The following is a 17925-nucleotide window of genomic DNA, read 5'->3' on the forward strand; positions in this document are numbered from 1 at the left end:
GAATGAAGTAAGTCCGACAGAGAAAGACAAATATCATATGATATCGCTCATATGTGAGGTTGAAAAAAGAAATATACAAATGAAGTTAGGCAGTTTGGGATTGATAATGTACATACTACTATATTTAAAATGGATAACCCAATCAGGGAACTCTGATCAATATTACGTAACAACCTAAATGGAAAAGAATTTGAAAAAGAATAAATACATATATACATATAACTGAATCACTTTGCTGTACACCTGAAACTAACACAACATTGTTAATCAACTATACTCCAATATAAAATAAAAAGTTAAAGAGAAAGAAAAAAGAATAGACTCTGAAATGTGGAGCAGAGGTCAATCTCTGCTAAATACTAGAAGAGATTTTTAAACAGCTGGTTTGACAATTGTTAGACACTACCACAAGTGTTTCAAACAGGTCATGTAAACAACCCACACTTTATTTTCTAAAAGTTTTTCTGGGCTGGTTAATGTAGTATATTTTGGTATCAGCAAGGTATTCAGTTATGTTTTTAACTGGTTAAAGACTGCAGTATCAGGGACTTCCATGGTGGTCCAGTGGTTAAGACTCCGCGCTTCCACTGCAGGGGGCAAGGGTTCAATCCCTGGTCTGGGAACTAAGATCCCGCATGTGGCGTGGTGCAGACAAAAAAACAAAACAAAAACAACAACAAAAAAAGAAAAGCAATGGAGAATATGAATAAATATGAATAAATATGAATAAAACTCAATCTCTGCCTTTAAGGAGCTTATGGTCCTATAAAAAAGACAGACATAAACAAATAGATTCAATATACTGTTAGTAGATGACGCAAAGATGTAGACACATTATACTGAAGACTTGAAGAAGGAAAGACCTGAGCTTTCTTAAACAGAAGTCTCCACTAAAAAGGTAACTTCTAAGCTGACATTTGAAAGGTATTTATTATATCAACAAATGTTTATAGAGCAATAATAAAAGCCAATACGAGTACTTATTATAGATCAGCCACTACGCTAGATCCTAAAGACACACAGTAAATCAAACAGCCAGCATCTCTACCCTCGTGGAGTTTATGATTTAATGAAAGAGAGACAAGTGAACAAGTAACATCAAGAAAGCAAGATAAATGCTAGAATAAGAAGTATAGGGTGCAATGGAACACTCAGCAAGAGTGCCTAAGGACATCTAGGGTAGGCAGGGAAGGGCTCAGAAAGTGCAGAAACTCGTAGAGGGATGAAATGTTCCAAACAGAAGGAAGGCCTACCTACAGACAAAGAATGCAGCTTGTTCAGGAACTGATATTTCAATATACCTTGAACATAGTTTGAGAGCGAAAGGGGTTAGAAATGAGGCTGGAGATCTGAGCCAACACCAACCAACATTTAAGAGTTTGTACTTATCCTAACAGCTATAATGAGTCATTGAAGGGTTTTCAGCAGGGAAGAGACATGATTACATTTGTGTTACAGAAAAATCACTTCAGCCACTCTGAGGAAAACAGATTAGAAAAAGTTAAAGAAGTAAGAGAAACCCAGGGTAAGACATGATCTTGGCATGAACTGGGATCTAAGGAGATACATGAAAAGAGGAGGATATATTCATGAGCCACCTAACAGGTAGTATCACATTACGACCCAGGGACTGACTCAATATGGGGCACAAAAGCATGGGAGAGGTCACATATAGTTTCCAAACTTCTTTAGGCCTCTAGATAGATGGCAGTACCACTCAAAGATGGGAAATGTTAGAAAAGAAACAGGCTTTGTTTTATTTTGGGGAGTGAAAGAGGGAGAGAAAGGTTAAGAGGCACTTACTGAACTGAGTGTCTGTGAGACCTACAAACAGAGATGCTGGTAAGCATTCAGATATAAAAATTCAGAGGCAAGGAGAAAGGATTAGGCTGCAAATATTTATGAGTCCTTGTGTAACTGAGGCAAGAGGGAAGAGAATATTCTGTGGAAAGACAAAAAGGGTCTGGAATAGAACCCTAAGACAGAATCTAGAGTAATACTAACAATTAAAGGGAAGGCTGAGAAAGGGAAGAATGAGAAGTCAGCCCAAAGGGTAGCTGGAAAACCCACAGAGTGTGGTTTGATCAGAGAAGTTAAGGGAAAAGTTTCAAACGTAAGAAAATCAGCAATGCTGTTTGCTACCAAATAAAGCAGGGAAGAAAACAGTCCACTGGATTGAGCAATAAATCCATTCATGCCCTGTCAAGAGCAATTTGATGGCACAAGAAGCCATGGACGAAGAAGTGAGTGGAAACTGATGAAACAGAGTGTGGGCATCTCTTTCAAGAAGTCTGGTTGTGAAGAGAAGGTGAGAGGAAAATTAGCAACTGAAGGAGGACACAGGATCAAAAAAAGGCTTATTTATGTGTACACAGCCTGTGTCTATGAGTGCAAAGGCATCTTGGCATGTGTGAATGCACACAGGTGCCCACAGAGAAGCAGGTTGAAACGTAAATAAGGAAGCAAAAATAGAGGAGAGTTTGAAGACTAAAAAAAAATACAAAAATAAAAATCACAAAACAAAGTCCCCAAGAAGGCAGGAGATGATGCACTACCAAGCAGGGGGGAAGGGTTCAGTCTTAGGGAAAAAAGCACTTCCAGAGTTACAACAGAGAACAAGAGAACAAGTGTAACAATGGGTAAAAATATTTTGAAATCTGGGGCATCAGGCTGAGGGAGTTCTCACCTGATGGTTTCTCTTATGCGGAATTTAGGAGACAAGGTCATCTGCAAGCAGGGGAAGACACTGTGCTGGCAGAGGTTTGAGATGAGTGGGAAATGAAACAACCATTGCAGGCACCAGGAGAGTGTACCAGCTAAGGAAATAATGGAGTTGTCAGCAAGGCTGAGGATCTTGTTGAGACCTGTGACCAAAAATTTACACAGGTACTAATCTGCAGGGTGCATGTCTTTCTCCTGGTGTAGTCAATATCCTGGGTATAGCATAAACAGACAGACAGCTGAATTCAACCAGGACTAGTTTTGCCAAGCAGATATGACAGAACAGCAAGGCAAGGGACTCAAGAACACCTGTAAGGAAGTGATTAAAGTGACACATTATAGAATCCAACCTGCTCGGGAAAGCAGTCAAGACAGGATAAAGGCAGAGAGCAAAAACATAAGAGGGATCTAGGGACTAGAAAACTTGATTAAGTTAGAGAGCCTGTCTACCTGAGGAATAACTTAGAGGAAAGGAGCTTGTGGTTAGAGAATAAAATGTCTGGATTTGTGATTTCAGAAGTAGAGCCATTCTTGGTGATTACAAGGTAAAACGGCCCTGGGAAAGGACTCCTAAAATGGAGGGATAGAGGTCACTGGACAAACATGAAAACTGCCAGATGGACAAGAAAGGAGAACCAGGCAGCAAAAAGGTAGGAGACAGCACAGTATTCAGAGAACTTCAAGTAGTGTGACATTTCTAAAACTTGAGTTAAGAGGGATCGAGATGAGGATGGAGAGGCAGGGAGGAGTCAGGTCACATAAGTCATGTCTTTATCTGAAATGTAATTCACTCGGAATGAGAGCTGTCTGCTGAAGGGTCGAAGGGCTGGCAGATTTAAATACCTGAAGGGCTGGTAGATTTTTAAAAATTAGTCCAGTTCTAGGGAATAGGAAAGGTGAAAGATACAGGGAAGCAGATTTCAAAACAAAAGAGAATGTTCTAATGACTAATAATTACTTAAATAGGTTGCCTTGAAAATTCTTTACTACTAGATAAATGTCTAAGCAAAACTCAATGCTGGGACTTCCTTGGTGGTGCAGTGGTTAAGAATCCGCCTGACAATGCAGGGAACACGGGTTCGATCTCTGGTCCGGGAAGATCCCACATGCCGGGAAGCAACTAAGCCCGTGGACCACAACTACTGAGCCTGCGCTCTAGAGCCCGTGAGCCACAACTACTGAGCTCGCGTGCTGCAACTACTGAAGCCCGCGCACCTAGAGCCCATGCTCCACAAGAGGAGAAGCCACCGTAATGAGAAGCCTGCGCACTGCAACACAGAGTAGCCCCCGCTCGCCGCATCTAGAGAAAGCCCGCACGCAACAACGAAGACCCAAAGCAGCCAAAAAAATTTTTTTAAAAATTATATACGGCTTCCCTGGTGGTGCAGTGGTTGAGAATCTGCCTGCTAACGCAGGAGACACAGGTTCGAGCCCTGGTCTGGGAGGATCCCACATGCCGCGGAGCAACTAGGCCCGTGAGCCACAACTACTGAGCCTGCGCGTCTGGAGCCTGTGCTCCGCAACAAGAGAGGCCACGACAGTGAAAGGCCCGCGCACCGCGATGAAGAGTGGCCCCCACTTGCCACAACTAGAGAAAGCCCTCGCACAGAAATGAAGACCCAACACAGCCATAAATAAATAAATTTAAAAATATAAATAAATAAATAAAGGCAGAAAAAAAATTATATAAAAAAAAACTAATGGATGTACATAAATATTTTTTAAAAAAACAAAAAAAAACCCTCAATGCTGATCTACCTGTGATGTTATACAAAGAATCAAACAGAGCACCACTAAGTCCTGTCCAACTCCATGTTAAGTAATAAGGGGCAGAGAAAAACATCACTCACCAATTCTACACCTATTACTCCTGCACCAATGACAACCATCTTGTCTGGAACTTTTTTTAAAGACAAAGCACCTGTAGATGACACTACTGTATCTTCATCAATCTGTAATTTAAAAAAAAGATACAATCAAAATTATTTGGAAAAACCTACTGATTATAAACTGTGATCTCACTCAGTATAATCACTAAAAATACTAAGTCATTTATTTGCTTTGAGCTACTTATGACTTTTATCCATAGACTCAATTTTATCAAAACCCATTAAAAATGCTCACTTAAAAATTTATCATTCAGCATTTCAAAACAAAATGGTCAATTTTAACTTCATATTGAATTGCAATATATCTTAATATACAGTGTTCTATTTCTGGTCACGATCACTGCAGAATAAAGACAGGCAATTTCCCAAAGCTGAATGACTGTCAACATACAGTACTTCAGTCAGAGATCTGTCATTCAAAGTTCATAAAGAGCATAAAGTCGTTTATAAAACATATTTCTGTAGGAAGGTTGTGACAGTTGTAAAACATGTAAATACCGTAATTCCAGGAAAAGGAGTGACTTCTGAACCTGTGGCTATAAGAATGTTCTTTGTGTCAATAACTTGAGTGCTGCCATCGGCTTTCGTAGCGGTGACCTGATTTTTCCCAGTTATCTTTCCATATCCATTTACATGAGCAACCTTTATAAAATAATGTTTATAAATTCACAAAGTTTAAAATTATTTTTTGGAGAAAGAAATATGATTAGTAAGAAAAAACTATTAAATAATTTATCCAATACAAAATACTTCCCTACTTAGTAATGCTACATATGGAACAGCAAACGTTTTGTTATATGTATCAGGGAAATCTATTTCAGGTTAACATACTGTTTTAAATTAAATAAATATTCTCCAGCAGCAAAGTTCTAATAACATCACTGTGAGCATAAAGCAACGTTAAGGTGTATATAAAATAAGGCAAAAATTTGAACATTAAACACACTGACCTTATTCTGTTTGAATAAGTGGGCAATTCCACCCGTTAAAGCTTTTACTGCATTACTCTTCTGCTCCATCATCTTCTCTAAATTCAAGCGAACTTCAGACACTGTAATTTGTTAAATAAACCTTTAATCCATAGCTAAACTCCTGAAGCAATGTGTGATATTTTTCACTAATCAAGGTCTAAAAAACTGCAGCCTAATGCTTACAGAACTGTATAAAAGGCAGTATTAAAATTTTTTAATCTAATAACTGATACAATAATCGTAGCTGGCAAAAGGCAAACAGCATCCTATCACAATAACAGAACCTATCACACACTGTAAAAAGTCCACCTTCAGGAAAAACGAAGTCCAAAATATAACATTATACCCCATTGTGACAATATATTCTCCAAACACCTTATTGTAATTATAAATCTGGAAGAGATTTAAATTTAAGTATTGATAAAAATGACAAAGTAAAACATCACTGGAAATTGCAAACAAAAGAAAAGGCTAAATTTCATGAAACCACTAAAAATACACATTTGAAAACTTCAAATACAGAAGCTTAATATAAAAGAGTTTAATAAACTAGATTTTACTCACTCATTTAATTCAGAAGAAAACTCTGAAGCAACTCAGAAGATAAAGAAACTCAAACTCAACAGAACTTTACATGTAAGAATACCTCAGAAATCAGCTCATGCAACCAACACATATCTTAAAGATGAGGAAACAGAGGCCCTGAGAGATTTGATTTACCTAAGTCACAGAGCTAGAACATGAAGCTTTACCTACAATGCACTTCGTTGACTAACCCTGTCTCTTCTTTCCTTTGTGGGTACAGAAAGTGAGTTTTGATTCTACTTTTCATCTAGCTTAATATATTTGCTTTAATGTATATACATCACTCCTATACCTTCCTCTCTGCCTACACTACAGCCCAATCTTTCAGGAACCTACTGCTACAAAGAAATAAATGAAGGAAAATCAATTAACACAACCCCCCCCACCTCCAACCAAGGTGTGTTTTGGCCCTTCCTAGAAGGACTACCCTCCTGGATATATCTGTAAACAACAATAATTGGAGAAAAAGGATGAAATGAAAACAGTCCAAAAAGAATGGCAGGAGATATGACCTAACAAATTAAAACATTATGAAATGTCCTTCTTTTCCACTATGCTGCATCCTTCCCCCTCTCCTTGCATCTCTTTCCACTACCAAGAACTTAAGTAGACTTTCCTTCCTTCACCATTATTTGCCCATGGCACTCAGGAATCCACCGCCTCCTAATGATCTCTAGGTTTCAGGGAAATAAAAACTGACTTTCTCTCTCTCTCTCTCTCTCTCTCTCTCACACACACACACACACGTTAGCAAAGGAACACAAGACGTCATAGTAGGAATATGAATTTAAGCCTTCTTTCTTAAATAAATCTTTTCACATTTTTAAGGTCTTTTTCTTACTCTTCCCTCACTGAACATATATTACACACTCATTAGACACAAGTCAAGTTAAGCCAGAAGAGTCAAGTTAAGTGATAATATTGCTAAATATGAAAGGTATACATACTTTCAATTCCTCTAGATGCAAAATCTTTTCCATGGGCCATATGGTAATAATGAGAGTTATTCAATAAAGCCTAAAGAAAATAGACTCAATTATCAAATTTCACAAACTATATATAATCAAAAACCACTTACAAAATGACATTCTCTATGTGAAATAGCATATAGGACTACACCAATTCAGTTTCTGTTCTTACATAATTAATCTAAGACAAACAATAACGACTTAAACGTTCAACAAACAAGAATGAAAAAACACCTTTATTTTCTTTAAAAGCAACGAATTAAATACACACTTCAGAAAGGCAGGTTAAAAAAGCAGTCATATTTTCATATATAAAGGGCCTAAAAGAAGAATTTACTACCTATTATCTGTTCCACTGTAAAGGAAAGCTAAAAAGAAAAAAAATGGAACATCAGAGTCTGTCATCAGAGCCTAGCTCAAAGGCTAGGCATTCTGAGACAATGAAGTTATTTCAGGAATGTATGGCAGACTGATGACAGTACTCTAAGTTTTAACAAAGGAAAAACGTGTTTTTATCATCCCTGGTTTATTTTTTAATAACTGTATTAGTTTAATATTCTAATCTCAATATATCCTTCTAGCTGGTGGCTAATGAAAAAATTTCTGCACTGCACAAAACATATGCTCACCTTAGAAGGAATACAACCAACGTTCAAGCATGTTCCACCGAGTGTTTCATTTTTCTCAACGCAGACTGCCTACAACCAAAGAAAACATTATTTACTGCACATAACCTGCAATGTTTCGGTTCACTAAAATTCCAAATGTATCTGTCTTAATTCTTCTACAAAACATGCTACTGAAGCTGTGTTTGTGAGAATGAAATAGACTCCTTTATAATTTATTATTTGAATAATACTAACCCAAAAGCGAATTATTCTAAAAAATATTTTTGTTTAACAACCAAATACATGTTTTTGGCTCTATTACTGTATCTTCCAAAGTGTGATTAGAAGCCAAAACAAAAAAGTATTGGGGGGAGGGGAAAAATAACGACTTCACTTTCCATTTCATGAAAATCCTACAACCGAATAAACCCTCTCTCTTCATTAGTCTCAGGCCTAAATATAAGTTATAGAATTAAGAAATTATTTACCATTATTAATTACCTGCAAAGTATTTTGTGAATGTGATCAACTCTTGCCAAATGAAAAGGAATCAACACCTAGTCTGAGCCTAAACCTTACCTTGAAGCCTAACTGGGCAGCTTTAATAGCAGCAACATATCCTCCAGGACCAGAACCTATCACTGTTACATCAGCATCAACTACAATAAAAGCAAATTGATACAAAACAATAAATTGCTTAATATTGACCAAAAATAGTACATTAAAAAAAAAAAACTTACATTTTACACCTCCAAGAAAGTGCAAATAATCAGCATTTTCTACACAGTACTATTCATTCCTAGGTACCTGATGTTCTTTGACATAACTGAAAATGGCACAGATTTTAAAATTTTGTTTTCTATTTATTCATTACGGCATACCAAAATATAACTGAGTTTTGTACCCACTGACCTTGCTAAATTCCATAGTTTCATAACGGACAGGCATTTACTGACACATCTGTATGAAGGAAAGAGCCTGAGCTTTGGAATCTGACATACCTGGCTTCAAATCTCAGCTCCTGAACTAATAAGTGGCTCCTGTCACTTATTAGTTGTGTGACTAAGTGACCTCATTTTTCTGTCACACAGGAACAATAACACTGCCTTAAATGATTGATGTTTGGATTAAATAAGATAATTTTGTATAATACTTTAGTTCTCTCAACAAATTTAAGACTGATTATATCCTTTTCAGGTACTTCTCAGATACCAGGGGGAAAACTCTGCTTCCCTATAATGCATGGCAAATACGTTTTGAACTTTATTTGAATAATGATACATTTTGTATAGTTTAAGATAATAGGCTAAACAGAACTCAATGAACTATTCTGGACATTCATCATATAAAGATAAGAAACTGAAAGTTAACTTTGATCAGTAGCCTGAGGAATATAATAATTATGATACAAATGTAAAATTAAGTCCAATTATTCCCATTCTCCTCAATCCAACATCAAATAAAGCAATAATAACTGTTAAGAGTTAGAGACAGTCTCCCTTCTCCACTCCCCAACTGTCATTGCAACCTAGCATTTAGCAGTTTTTAACACAGTTTCACATATATTATCATGTTTTTCCCAGAACTTCCTAGGAGGAAGGTAAGGATGGCATATATCCGATATATCACAGATAAAAAACACTAGGTTCAGAGAGGTCAATTAACTTGCCCAAGGTCATCTAGCAATCGTGTGGCAGAGACAAAATTAAGTTTTCTGTCTCTCCTTCCAGTGGTCTTTCCATTATTCAAACTACTCCATTCCTCAGTTTCACCTATCCCCAAGAGCAATAATCAAGCTTTATAATTACTAGCTATCTGACCTTAGATGAGTAATTTAACCTGCTTCACCCTCAGTTTACTCATCTGCAAAATAAACAGTACAAGAAAATCTACCTCATAGGGCTGTAATACAGAATAAATAATATATGCAAATAGCTTAGCATAGTACCTGGAACGTACATAGTAAGTATTCACTGTATAATAACTATATTCTGACCTACAAAGACAGCAATTTTAATTTCTTATCATCCCTCCCCCACAAAACACACACCCTCTAGGGGATGGGAGTGTACTATCATTCAAAAGACCTTTGCTGGCCTGAACAGAATCAAATAACCTCTATGTTGGATGACAACTAACAAGTTATCCAACCCAGTTATCCACAAAATCTAAGAATCGTCCTACTGAATAAATCAAAGTACTGATTCTCCTTGGTTATGTCAGATGATAATGAGGATTACTCAATACATGAAAAAAATATAGCTGGTCCAATACATGATAAAAGTATTGCTTCAATTTTTACTGACCCATTTATGCTTTTTGGCCACAATGCTTGGTTCACTCATTCATGTTCAGAATTAAGTATGTAATAAAATGTATTTCTATTTTCAAATCTTGAACCAAATCAGGACCTAAACAATATCCCTTTGTTTGGGTCCTAATTTTTAATTTCACAGTAATGTAAATACAAGCTACAAAACATGTTTCTTTGCTGATTTTTTAACATTTTTTGGTTATAATATACATGTTTATTGATTAAATTTAAACACAAAAAAGCCAAAATACTTGCATTTTATTTCCCAATTTACTGTGTGATCTTAGGTCTTTTTAAAAACCATAGAAAATACCAAAAAACAATTCACCGTGCACTGAAGATACTAAGTGTACCATTCCATCAGAATCCCACTAAAGTGCTAGGAAGCACAAAGATGAAGGGACAAAAGAAAAGTCTTCATCTGAAGACTTGTCAACTGAAAGTATAGGAGGGTATGATCCAGTGCAAAGCTTCAAAAATAAGCTGTTATTTAGGGGAAGTACACCAATGTCTGCAATTTACCTTGAAATGCATCAGAAAAGTAAGAAGAATGAATGGATACGTATATGGATGAACAGATATGTGATAATGTAAGTATAGTAAAATGTGAAGAATCCATGGGTATTCACTGTAAAATTCTTGCAACTTTTCTAAATGTTTGAAATTTTTCATAATAAAATACTGGAAAAACAAACCAGCTAGCTTTCACCTTTACCAAAGGCTGCTTGCAAGTGACAGTTTACAATACCTGATTCTGACTCACCATCTCCTTGTCAAGAAGCATTTCTCAATTTTAAAGTAGTTTTAAAAATCAGTATATAGAAAAGTAGTTAAACAAAATACATTAATTTAGGGAACACTTAATATATAATTTTACAAAACTAGCATCAGCCTTTAAAAGTGAAAAAGAAAAACTGAAAAGGATATACAAATTGATAGCGTAAGAGAACGATGACTAAGCCAAAACGGCAAAAGACAGCTGGATAGCAATCTTCATTTCAGGTGGCAGTAAAATACCAGCAGAAAGCTACTGCGTTGATACTTTAAAAAAAACTGGGGTAAAATAAGAGGTGACTGACTTAATTAGTCAACGCCATGAAATGAACTGAAAGAAAAAGCAGGAAAAAGTGCTCTACAAGTTACTCTACAAATGTTACTTATTATATCATTATGAGGAAACTAAGGATACCACATTATCAAGGCTACCACTGAAATAAAGGTGTCCAGTTACAAACCAACTGTAATCATCAACAAATTACAACACATGTTTTAAGAAGTCAGTCTGCAATATTATCTGCCACTTGGATAATTTACATGCCAGGTAGTGAGCTAAATGCTTCCTGTCGTCTTATTTAAGCCTCAGCACATCTCTGTTACACAGTTATTATTGCCATTTAACAGGGAGAAAATAAGGCTGAGGGTAACTAAACAACCTATGTAAGGTTGCACAATTAGTAATTGATCCAGCCAGGATTCAAGCCATATTCTTTAGATTGTGAAGCCTATGCTCCTACACCATTATGCCTCCCAAACACTCAGATGATCCCATAATCTCCAGGTCAATCAGGAACTCCAACTAAAATGACACGAAGCTCTTCACTATCAGAATGAAATCAAATTTCATGAATGCCTACCCTATGAGGAAATCACCACTACCTTCAAAAACCTTACGTTATAGTTAGGGGAAATAGGCACGTATCAAAATGTAGATAAATCAAGATTATTTTTAAAACGAAAAAGAAAGGAATAAGAAAAGAAATATAAGGCAGTAATCATTAATTACCAATTTCACTAAATGAGTATAAGAGCTACTTGTTGTAATGTTTACTTGTTGTTTTGTTGAGGGGGGGGGTCTGTTTTAAAATCATCAATAGCCTGGGACTTCCCTGGCGGTCCAGTGGTTAAGACTCTGCACTTCCACTGCAGGGGGCACTGGTTCAATCCCTGGTCAGAGAACTAAGATCCCACATGTCGCGTGGTGCAGCCAAAAAAAAAAAAAAAAAAAAACACCCAAAAAACAAAACAAAAAATACAATAATCAATAGCCTTAATATTCAGTCTATTTCCATAGTCACATCCTCTACCTGTGATCACCCTAAACCGCTCAGCTTCAAAGAAAATTCTGAATTCTAATACTTTTACTTTCTGATCATAACCCTACAACCCTCCAGTCCATAATGAAAGAGAAACACAGTAAAAGAAGAAAGGATTTGAAGTTAAACAAACCTGAGTTCAAATATGAGCTCTACCATCTCTTAGATTCTTGGGTAAATTATTTAATCTCTCTGGGCTTCGATGCAACATAGGCATAACAGTGACAGTAATATCTACATCCCAGGGTTGAGAGGTGAGAGATAAGGTATGTCAAGATCCTGGGAGAATGCCAGGTGCACACTGGGCACTCAACACATGTTTCTTCCCTTCTCAGATCCTCCTCCCAATTTTGGTCCTGCAGCCTCCAGTCTCATCCCCACCCTCCTCAGCTACCACGGTGTTACCTCCTGCCAAAACCCAACTAGGAATTTATTCTCTTGCTCCTCATTGGTTTCCCTGCCTCTTGTTAGATAAAATCCAAGTTCTTAAATACACATCTAAATCTCTTCAATAACTATTTCTCCAGCCTCATCTCCCACCACATTCTGCTTATCCACCAATATCATGCAGTTTAAGCTTCAGCAATAATGAATTACTGGTACCTTACACGCACAGAATTGGGCTGGTCTACCCACATACATTCTGGCCCATCTACCTAGAAATAAATACTGACAGCATGTATTTCACATTACAGACACAATTCTAAGCTCTTGGGCTACCAATGAACGACAGAGCCCTGGTTCTTATAGTCTAATGAGAGAAAAAGTTATTACAATAAACACTCTGATCTGCAACCAAAACGAGCTTTAAAAACAAATCTGATTATATCATGCCCCTGCTTAAAACACTTCAATGACCTCCAATTGCCCTTAAAATAAAGAGTTAGGGTCTTTTGTAACCTGGAAAAGTCAACCGTCAACATATTTCAGCCACACTGGCCCTTTCTGAGCTCCTCAAATGCACTATGCTCCTTCTCACATCAAAATATTCCCACATGCAGGTCCTTCTACCTGGAACACCTCCTCCCATACCCACTCCCACCCCAACCCTTTTCAGATATCATCATTTCCTTAGAAAATAACTGTGACCATTCCTGGTCCATATACAGATATCATAACTCCCAATGCTCAGTTTGTGGAGTCCTTATCACAATTATTTGTTGGATGTTTATATTCCCCAGTGGACTATAAACTATAAAGCTGCATCTTGTCTGTCCTGTTCACTGCTGTATCCCAGCAACTAGCCCAATAACTAGCACACAGTAGATACTCCATATCTGTTGAAATAATGAATGAATAAATTAACGTAGCAAATGTGACCGATGAAGGCTGTAAGTCTATTCCTGTCATGAAACAGGTCATATCAACAACGACACACAATACTTTTCAAATCTTGATGAACTTGGTTCATATTCAAACACCTCCCAGATGCTGTAACAGGGACTGTATCATAATAAGCTTGAACTCCTCAAATTGGTCAGGCAATACTCATGTAAGGAGGCAAGCCAAACAGGACAACGATAAAGAGTGTAAGCTCTAGAGTCAGAAGAATTTTCCCAGCTCTGTCATTTCCTAGCTAAGCTCTCTCGACTCAGCTCCTCCATCCACTAAATGGGGAAAATAGCAGCACATACCTGGCAGGAGTGCCACAAGGATTAAAGACTGTGCCTGAGACAGAGTAAGCCCTCAATGCATCAGTTAATATCACTGTTGCTGCTGGGTACTGTGTACCAGGCATCATACTGGATGCTTGTGATGGAGCATAACTAAAACAGACATGGCCCCAGAGTTTATGCAATAAATATGCACTGAGTACCTACTGTACCATTTTTGGTGCTAAACAGTCACAAATCACAGTACTTGCCCTAATGAAGTGTGCACTCTTGAGGAAAGTACAGACATTAAATAAACACCTCAGACAAATGTAAATATGTACATAAAACACTTGTTACTTCATACAACCAAAGACTTTATGCACGGAATCTACATGGGTACTAAGGGATTTATAATTTACTCGATGTCAAGGGATCACTAAATTATTGGATTCATGAGTGCTCAGTTATCCCCGTAACATTACAATCTAAGTTCCTGCCCAGGGACTGCCTGGCAAATAGAAGGTACTGAATAAATCCTCCTTGAATATGTAATACCAAAGGTGTAGAATGAGCCATGAAAAGTCTTTACTTGCATGCTTTGGAAATGAAAATCTAGTATTTCTCCTGTTGAGCTGAGAAGAATAAGTAATATTCCCATTTAACAAAAGAGACAAAGGGTGTATGCCAATTATACCTCAATAAACTGAAAGGGGGAAAGAAGGGACAAAGGACATAACGGGTCCAACTCCCCCCACCCCGCCACCATCAAATTTGTATTTTTTAAAGGATTTCTTGACCTGTTCAAAGCTAGGATAAATCACCCACTGTTGGTCATTAGTGACCCAAATCCTCCTCCTCCTCTTTCTTCTGGGAATATACAAAATGATAATAGTTTGACAACAGTTTAAGGATACAGAATAAAATTATTTCACAGAATGCAGGGAGACTGATGGTCATAGCTCCCCCCAGTTAATGGTTTCTATAATGAAGCTTCAAGACATCATGTGCAACTTTACTTATGATTATATGAGCGATTCCAGAAAATGTCAAAACAGATAGTTTCAAATACTCAATAGTCTTGGTACTGGGAGGCCAAAGTATCTTACTACAAACCAATTAACTCCCTGTTTTAAGTACTTTAAAAAATAAAGTACATATCCTTTACAGAAACTTCAAAAATATAGAAAAGTATAAAGAAAAAAGTATTCATAGTCCATAGCTTCCTTTCAGGGTACATTCTTCTAGTCTTTAAAACGTGCTTTTGATAAGCCCACCAAGATTTTCATTCAGTGTGGAAAAAGATTTCTCATCATTCTAAACAGTGTTAAGCAACTAACACACTCAATCCTACCCAGTGGACAGAATTAAGTTTTTTGGGTTTTTTTTTGGCCACACAGCACAGCAGGCGGGATCTTAGTCCCCCGACCAGGGATCAAAACCCATGCCCCCTGCAGTGGAAGTCCATAACTTTTTAAGTGTAGACATATAAAATCACTCCTCTACCCAACAGCCTTCAGTGGTTTCCCTTCACACTTGGGAGTAAAATCCTGGCCTGGCTTACAAAACCCTCCGTATCTGATCCCTGCCTACCTCTCTGATTTTACACTCTATGGGTCTCTGTTCTAGCCACACCAGCCTTCTTGCAATTCCTTAAACCTCACAACCGAATTCTCACCTCGGACCCCTCGCACTGCTGTTTCCCTCTGCCTGAAATAACCTTCTCACTCCCTCACTTTACTCAGGCCCTTCCACAGAAAAGCCCTGACACCCTATCTAAAATAGCCTCCTTACCTCCCAATTACCAGCTTTCGTTTTCAGGGACCTCCCAAAATATTTCCCTGTTACTTGTGTACTGTTTGTCTTTTACCCCCAGACTATAAGTTCCATAACAGCAGGGCTTTGCCTTCACCACCCGGAACACACTAGATGCTCAATAAACATTTAAGTGAATAAACATATGAACAAATGAATTCTATGACCGATTACTTTATTATTCGTTACTCTACCATTCACTTGCTTTTACATTTAAACACAAAGGAAATATAAGTTAATATGAGAAAAACCTGTTTTACTAAGTACTTACTTGGTTGATCTGCATAAGTTCTCAGTGGCACTGCAGAAACTCCTTGCAGACCATGAGATATTCTATTGAAATGGCCTCTCTGAAAGAAAGAAAAGAAAATGTTCCTATTATGTAAAATATGATTTCAAAATATAGAACTCCTGAAGGTCCTTGAAAACAATGAGTTAAGGCAAATGTATCAAGCAATGATTATTAATGTATCTTCCATTACCACAGAGGTTACACATCAATTTCTCCTCTTCTGTAAAAACAGTCAGCTTGCCACACTTTTCATTATGAACAGTCGGCATCCCATTTCATATTTAACCTAACTAAAACATGTTACTCAATGGTGTTAAGTTTTATTAAATTTTCAGGAAGCATGGCTAACTTTTGGTGCCAGGGATCATTTTAATGTCATAACTGAAGTGTTCAAAGTTCTAGCTTAAGTACTTGGATAATTTCATTATGCAATCCTTTTACACGTGATCCATGTACAACCTATGAAGATGTACCTGAACTGTCCCACAGGAATAGAAAATGAGACAAAATACCTTAGAAAAATGCACCAAGTAATGTACTCATATTCAAGAGCTACTACAGTTTTACAAACTGCATCATAATCTCCACAACAACCTCTAAATGTGGATGGCTACTATTTCCTAAGAACAGTGAGACACAAAGGAACAAAGCAAATTGCTCCCATCACAGAAGGCAAATGGGAAGCAGTGACAAAACCTACACTGAGCTAGTAACGTTGTCTATTTCAAGGCAATTCTTGCACCTGAGGTCAGGACAGCGGTCCAAAGAACAGCAGAATAATTATCAGTCCTGAGTTTTAGTCCCAGCTCTGCCTTTCACTAAAAGTACGACTTCTAGCATGTTACATTAACTTCGCAAAACATAAGCTACTCATCTTGGAAACAAAGGAGTCTAACTACTATATTATTTTTAAGGTCTGCATCAACATTGTATCCAGCCACGATCCCACATATACACACTTTGGCTGTATTTGGTACATAAACGAAAAAGGAAAGCTTTCCTGAGAATAACCTGCTACAATTAAAAATACAAGCTTCTAAGAGGGAAGTCAATGCACACTAGCTTAAAACTGCAAACACTGAAGGGACCTTCGAAGAATTCCTAGGGCTACGTGTTAGGGCTGACTCGGTCTGGGTCTTTCAAGCGGTGGCCCAAGGTTACCCGTCCACTGCAGAAAGGCCACTCAGGGGCCGGGATGAGGATTAGCAAAAGGTATGAAAAAGAGTTGACCATATGGGGCAAGGTAGACTCATACTTCCACCGCCAAGGGGTCAAGGCCTATGTGCGACCGCCAGGCCCCACGGCCCAGGCTTGGGAGGGAACTGTGTGTGACTGCTGGCCGTCATACAACCGGCGGGGCCTCTCCACCGCCCAGGCCTCTGCCTCCGAGCCGCCGCCCGGGCTGAGCAGTTTCAGGGGTGGAGCCGCAGCTGGTCCCGGCTTGGCCGCCGGCCTCTCCCACACCCCCACCTAGGCCGCGTCCCGGACCCCGTCAGCGGGCCTCTCTGTGCCTCTGGCTCAGCACGACCCCACCCAGTCGGCCCTCACCTTAGCCAACGAACAGTACACACGACTCCAGCTCTGCATGTTGCCGCTGGACTTTCCTTTCCGCCAAAGCTTTCACCTCCGCTAAGCGTCTCCGCCGCCTCGCCAAGGTCTCCCCGCTCTGCGCATGTACGAGCGCGGCCTACGTCATCGGTCGGGCGCCGCGCGATTGGCCCGCGCCGTGCGGACCAGTCAGGCTCGGCGTCGTACACTGTCGTAAGGAGCGTAGTGTTTTGTGGCAGCGGGGAATGAGGGACAGTTTTAGGGGAGTGAAAGTGTCCGGAGTTGCAGTGTGATCTTATAGAATACTTGGAAGGCGTTTGCTATCGTAAAGCTATCGTTTGCTTAAAGCACACTACAAAAAATAAAGTTTCACCAGTTCTTGATGCTGCTAGGCTGAGGAATCTCAGCACTTTCCGGGCACTATCTCACTTTATCCCTAACTATACGAAGGATTCCGAGTATTTCTACTTCTTGGATGAGGCCCTGAGAGGTTAAACAACACCCGCAAGGTCTCACCAAGGACAGATAG

The 17925-nt window shown here is 38.5% G+C and overlaps 1 protein-coding gene across 3 annotated transcripts in view; it reads right to left on the bottom strand.

Moving 5' to 3' along the window:
- Positions 1–17512, bottom strand: part of DLD (dihydrolipoamide dehydrogenase) — a 65985-nt gene extending 48473 nt beyond the window's left edge. For all 3 annotated transcript variants that reach the window (XM_061198422.1, XM_061198420.1, XM_061198421.1), the window contains exons 1-8: positions 17397–17512; positions 15828–15906; positions 8322–8401; positions 7764–7832; positions 7114–7183; positions 5561–5661; positions 5109–5252; positions 4572–4673 (exon numbers count right to left, since the gene is read on the bottom strand). In XM_061198422.1, coding sequence (XP_061054405.1) covers positions 4572–4673; positions 5109–5252; positions 5561–5661; positions 7114–7183; positions 7764–7832; positions 8322–8401; positions 15828–15906; positions 17397–17435 — 684 coding nt within the window. In that variant the 5' untranslated portion in view covers positions 17436–17512. The remainder of the gene's footprint in view (positions 1–4571; positions 4674–5108; positions 5253–5560; positions 5662–7113; positions 7184–7763; positions 7833–8321; positions 8402–15827; positions 15907–17396) is intronic.
- Between the last annotated feature and the right edge of the window lie 413 nt (positions 17513–17925).

This window comes from Eubalaena glacialis, chromosome 8 (assembly GCF_028564815.1).
Source record: "Eubalaena glacialis isolate mEubGla1 chromosome 8, mEubGla1.1.hap2.+ XY, whole genome shotgun sequence".
NCBI classification, from domain to species: domain Eukaryota; kingdom Metazoa; phylum Chordata; class Mammalia; order Artiodactyla; family Balaenidae; genus Eubalaena; species Eubalaena glacialis.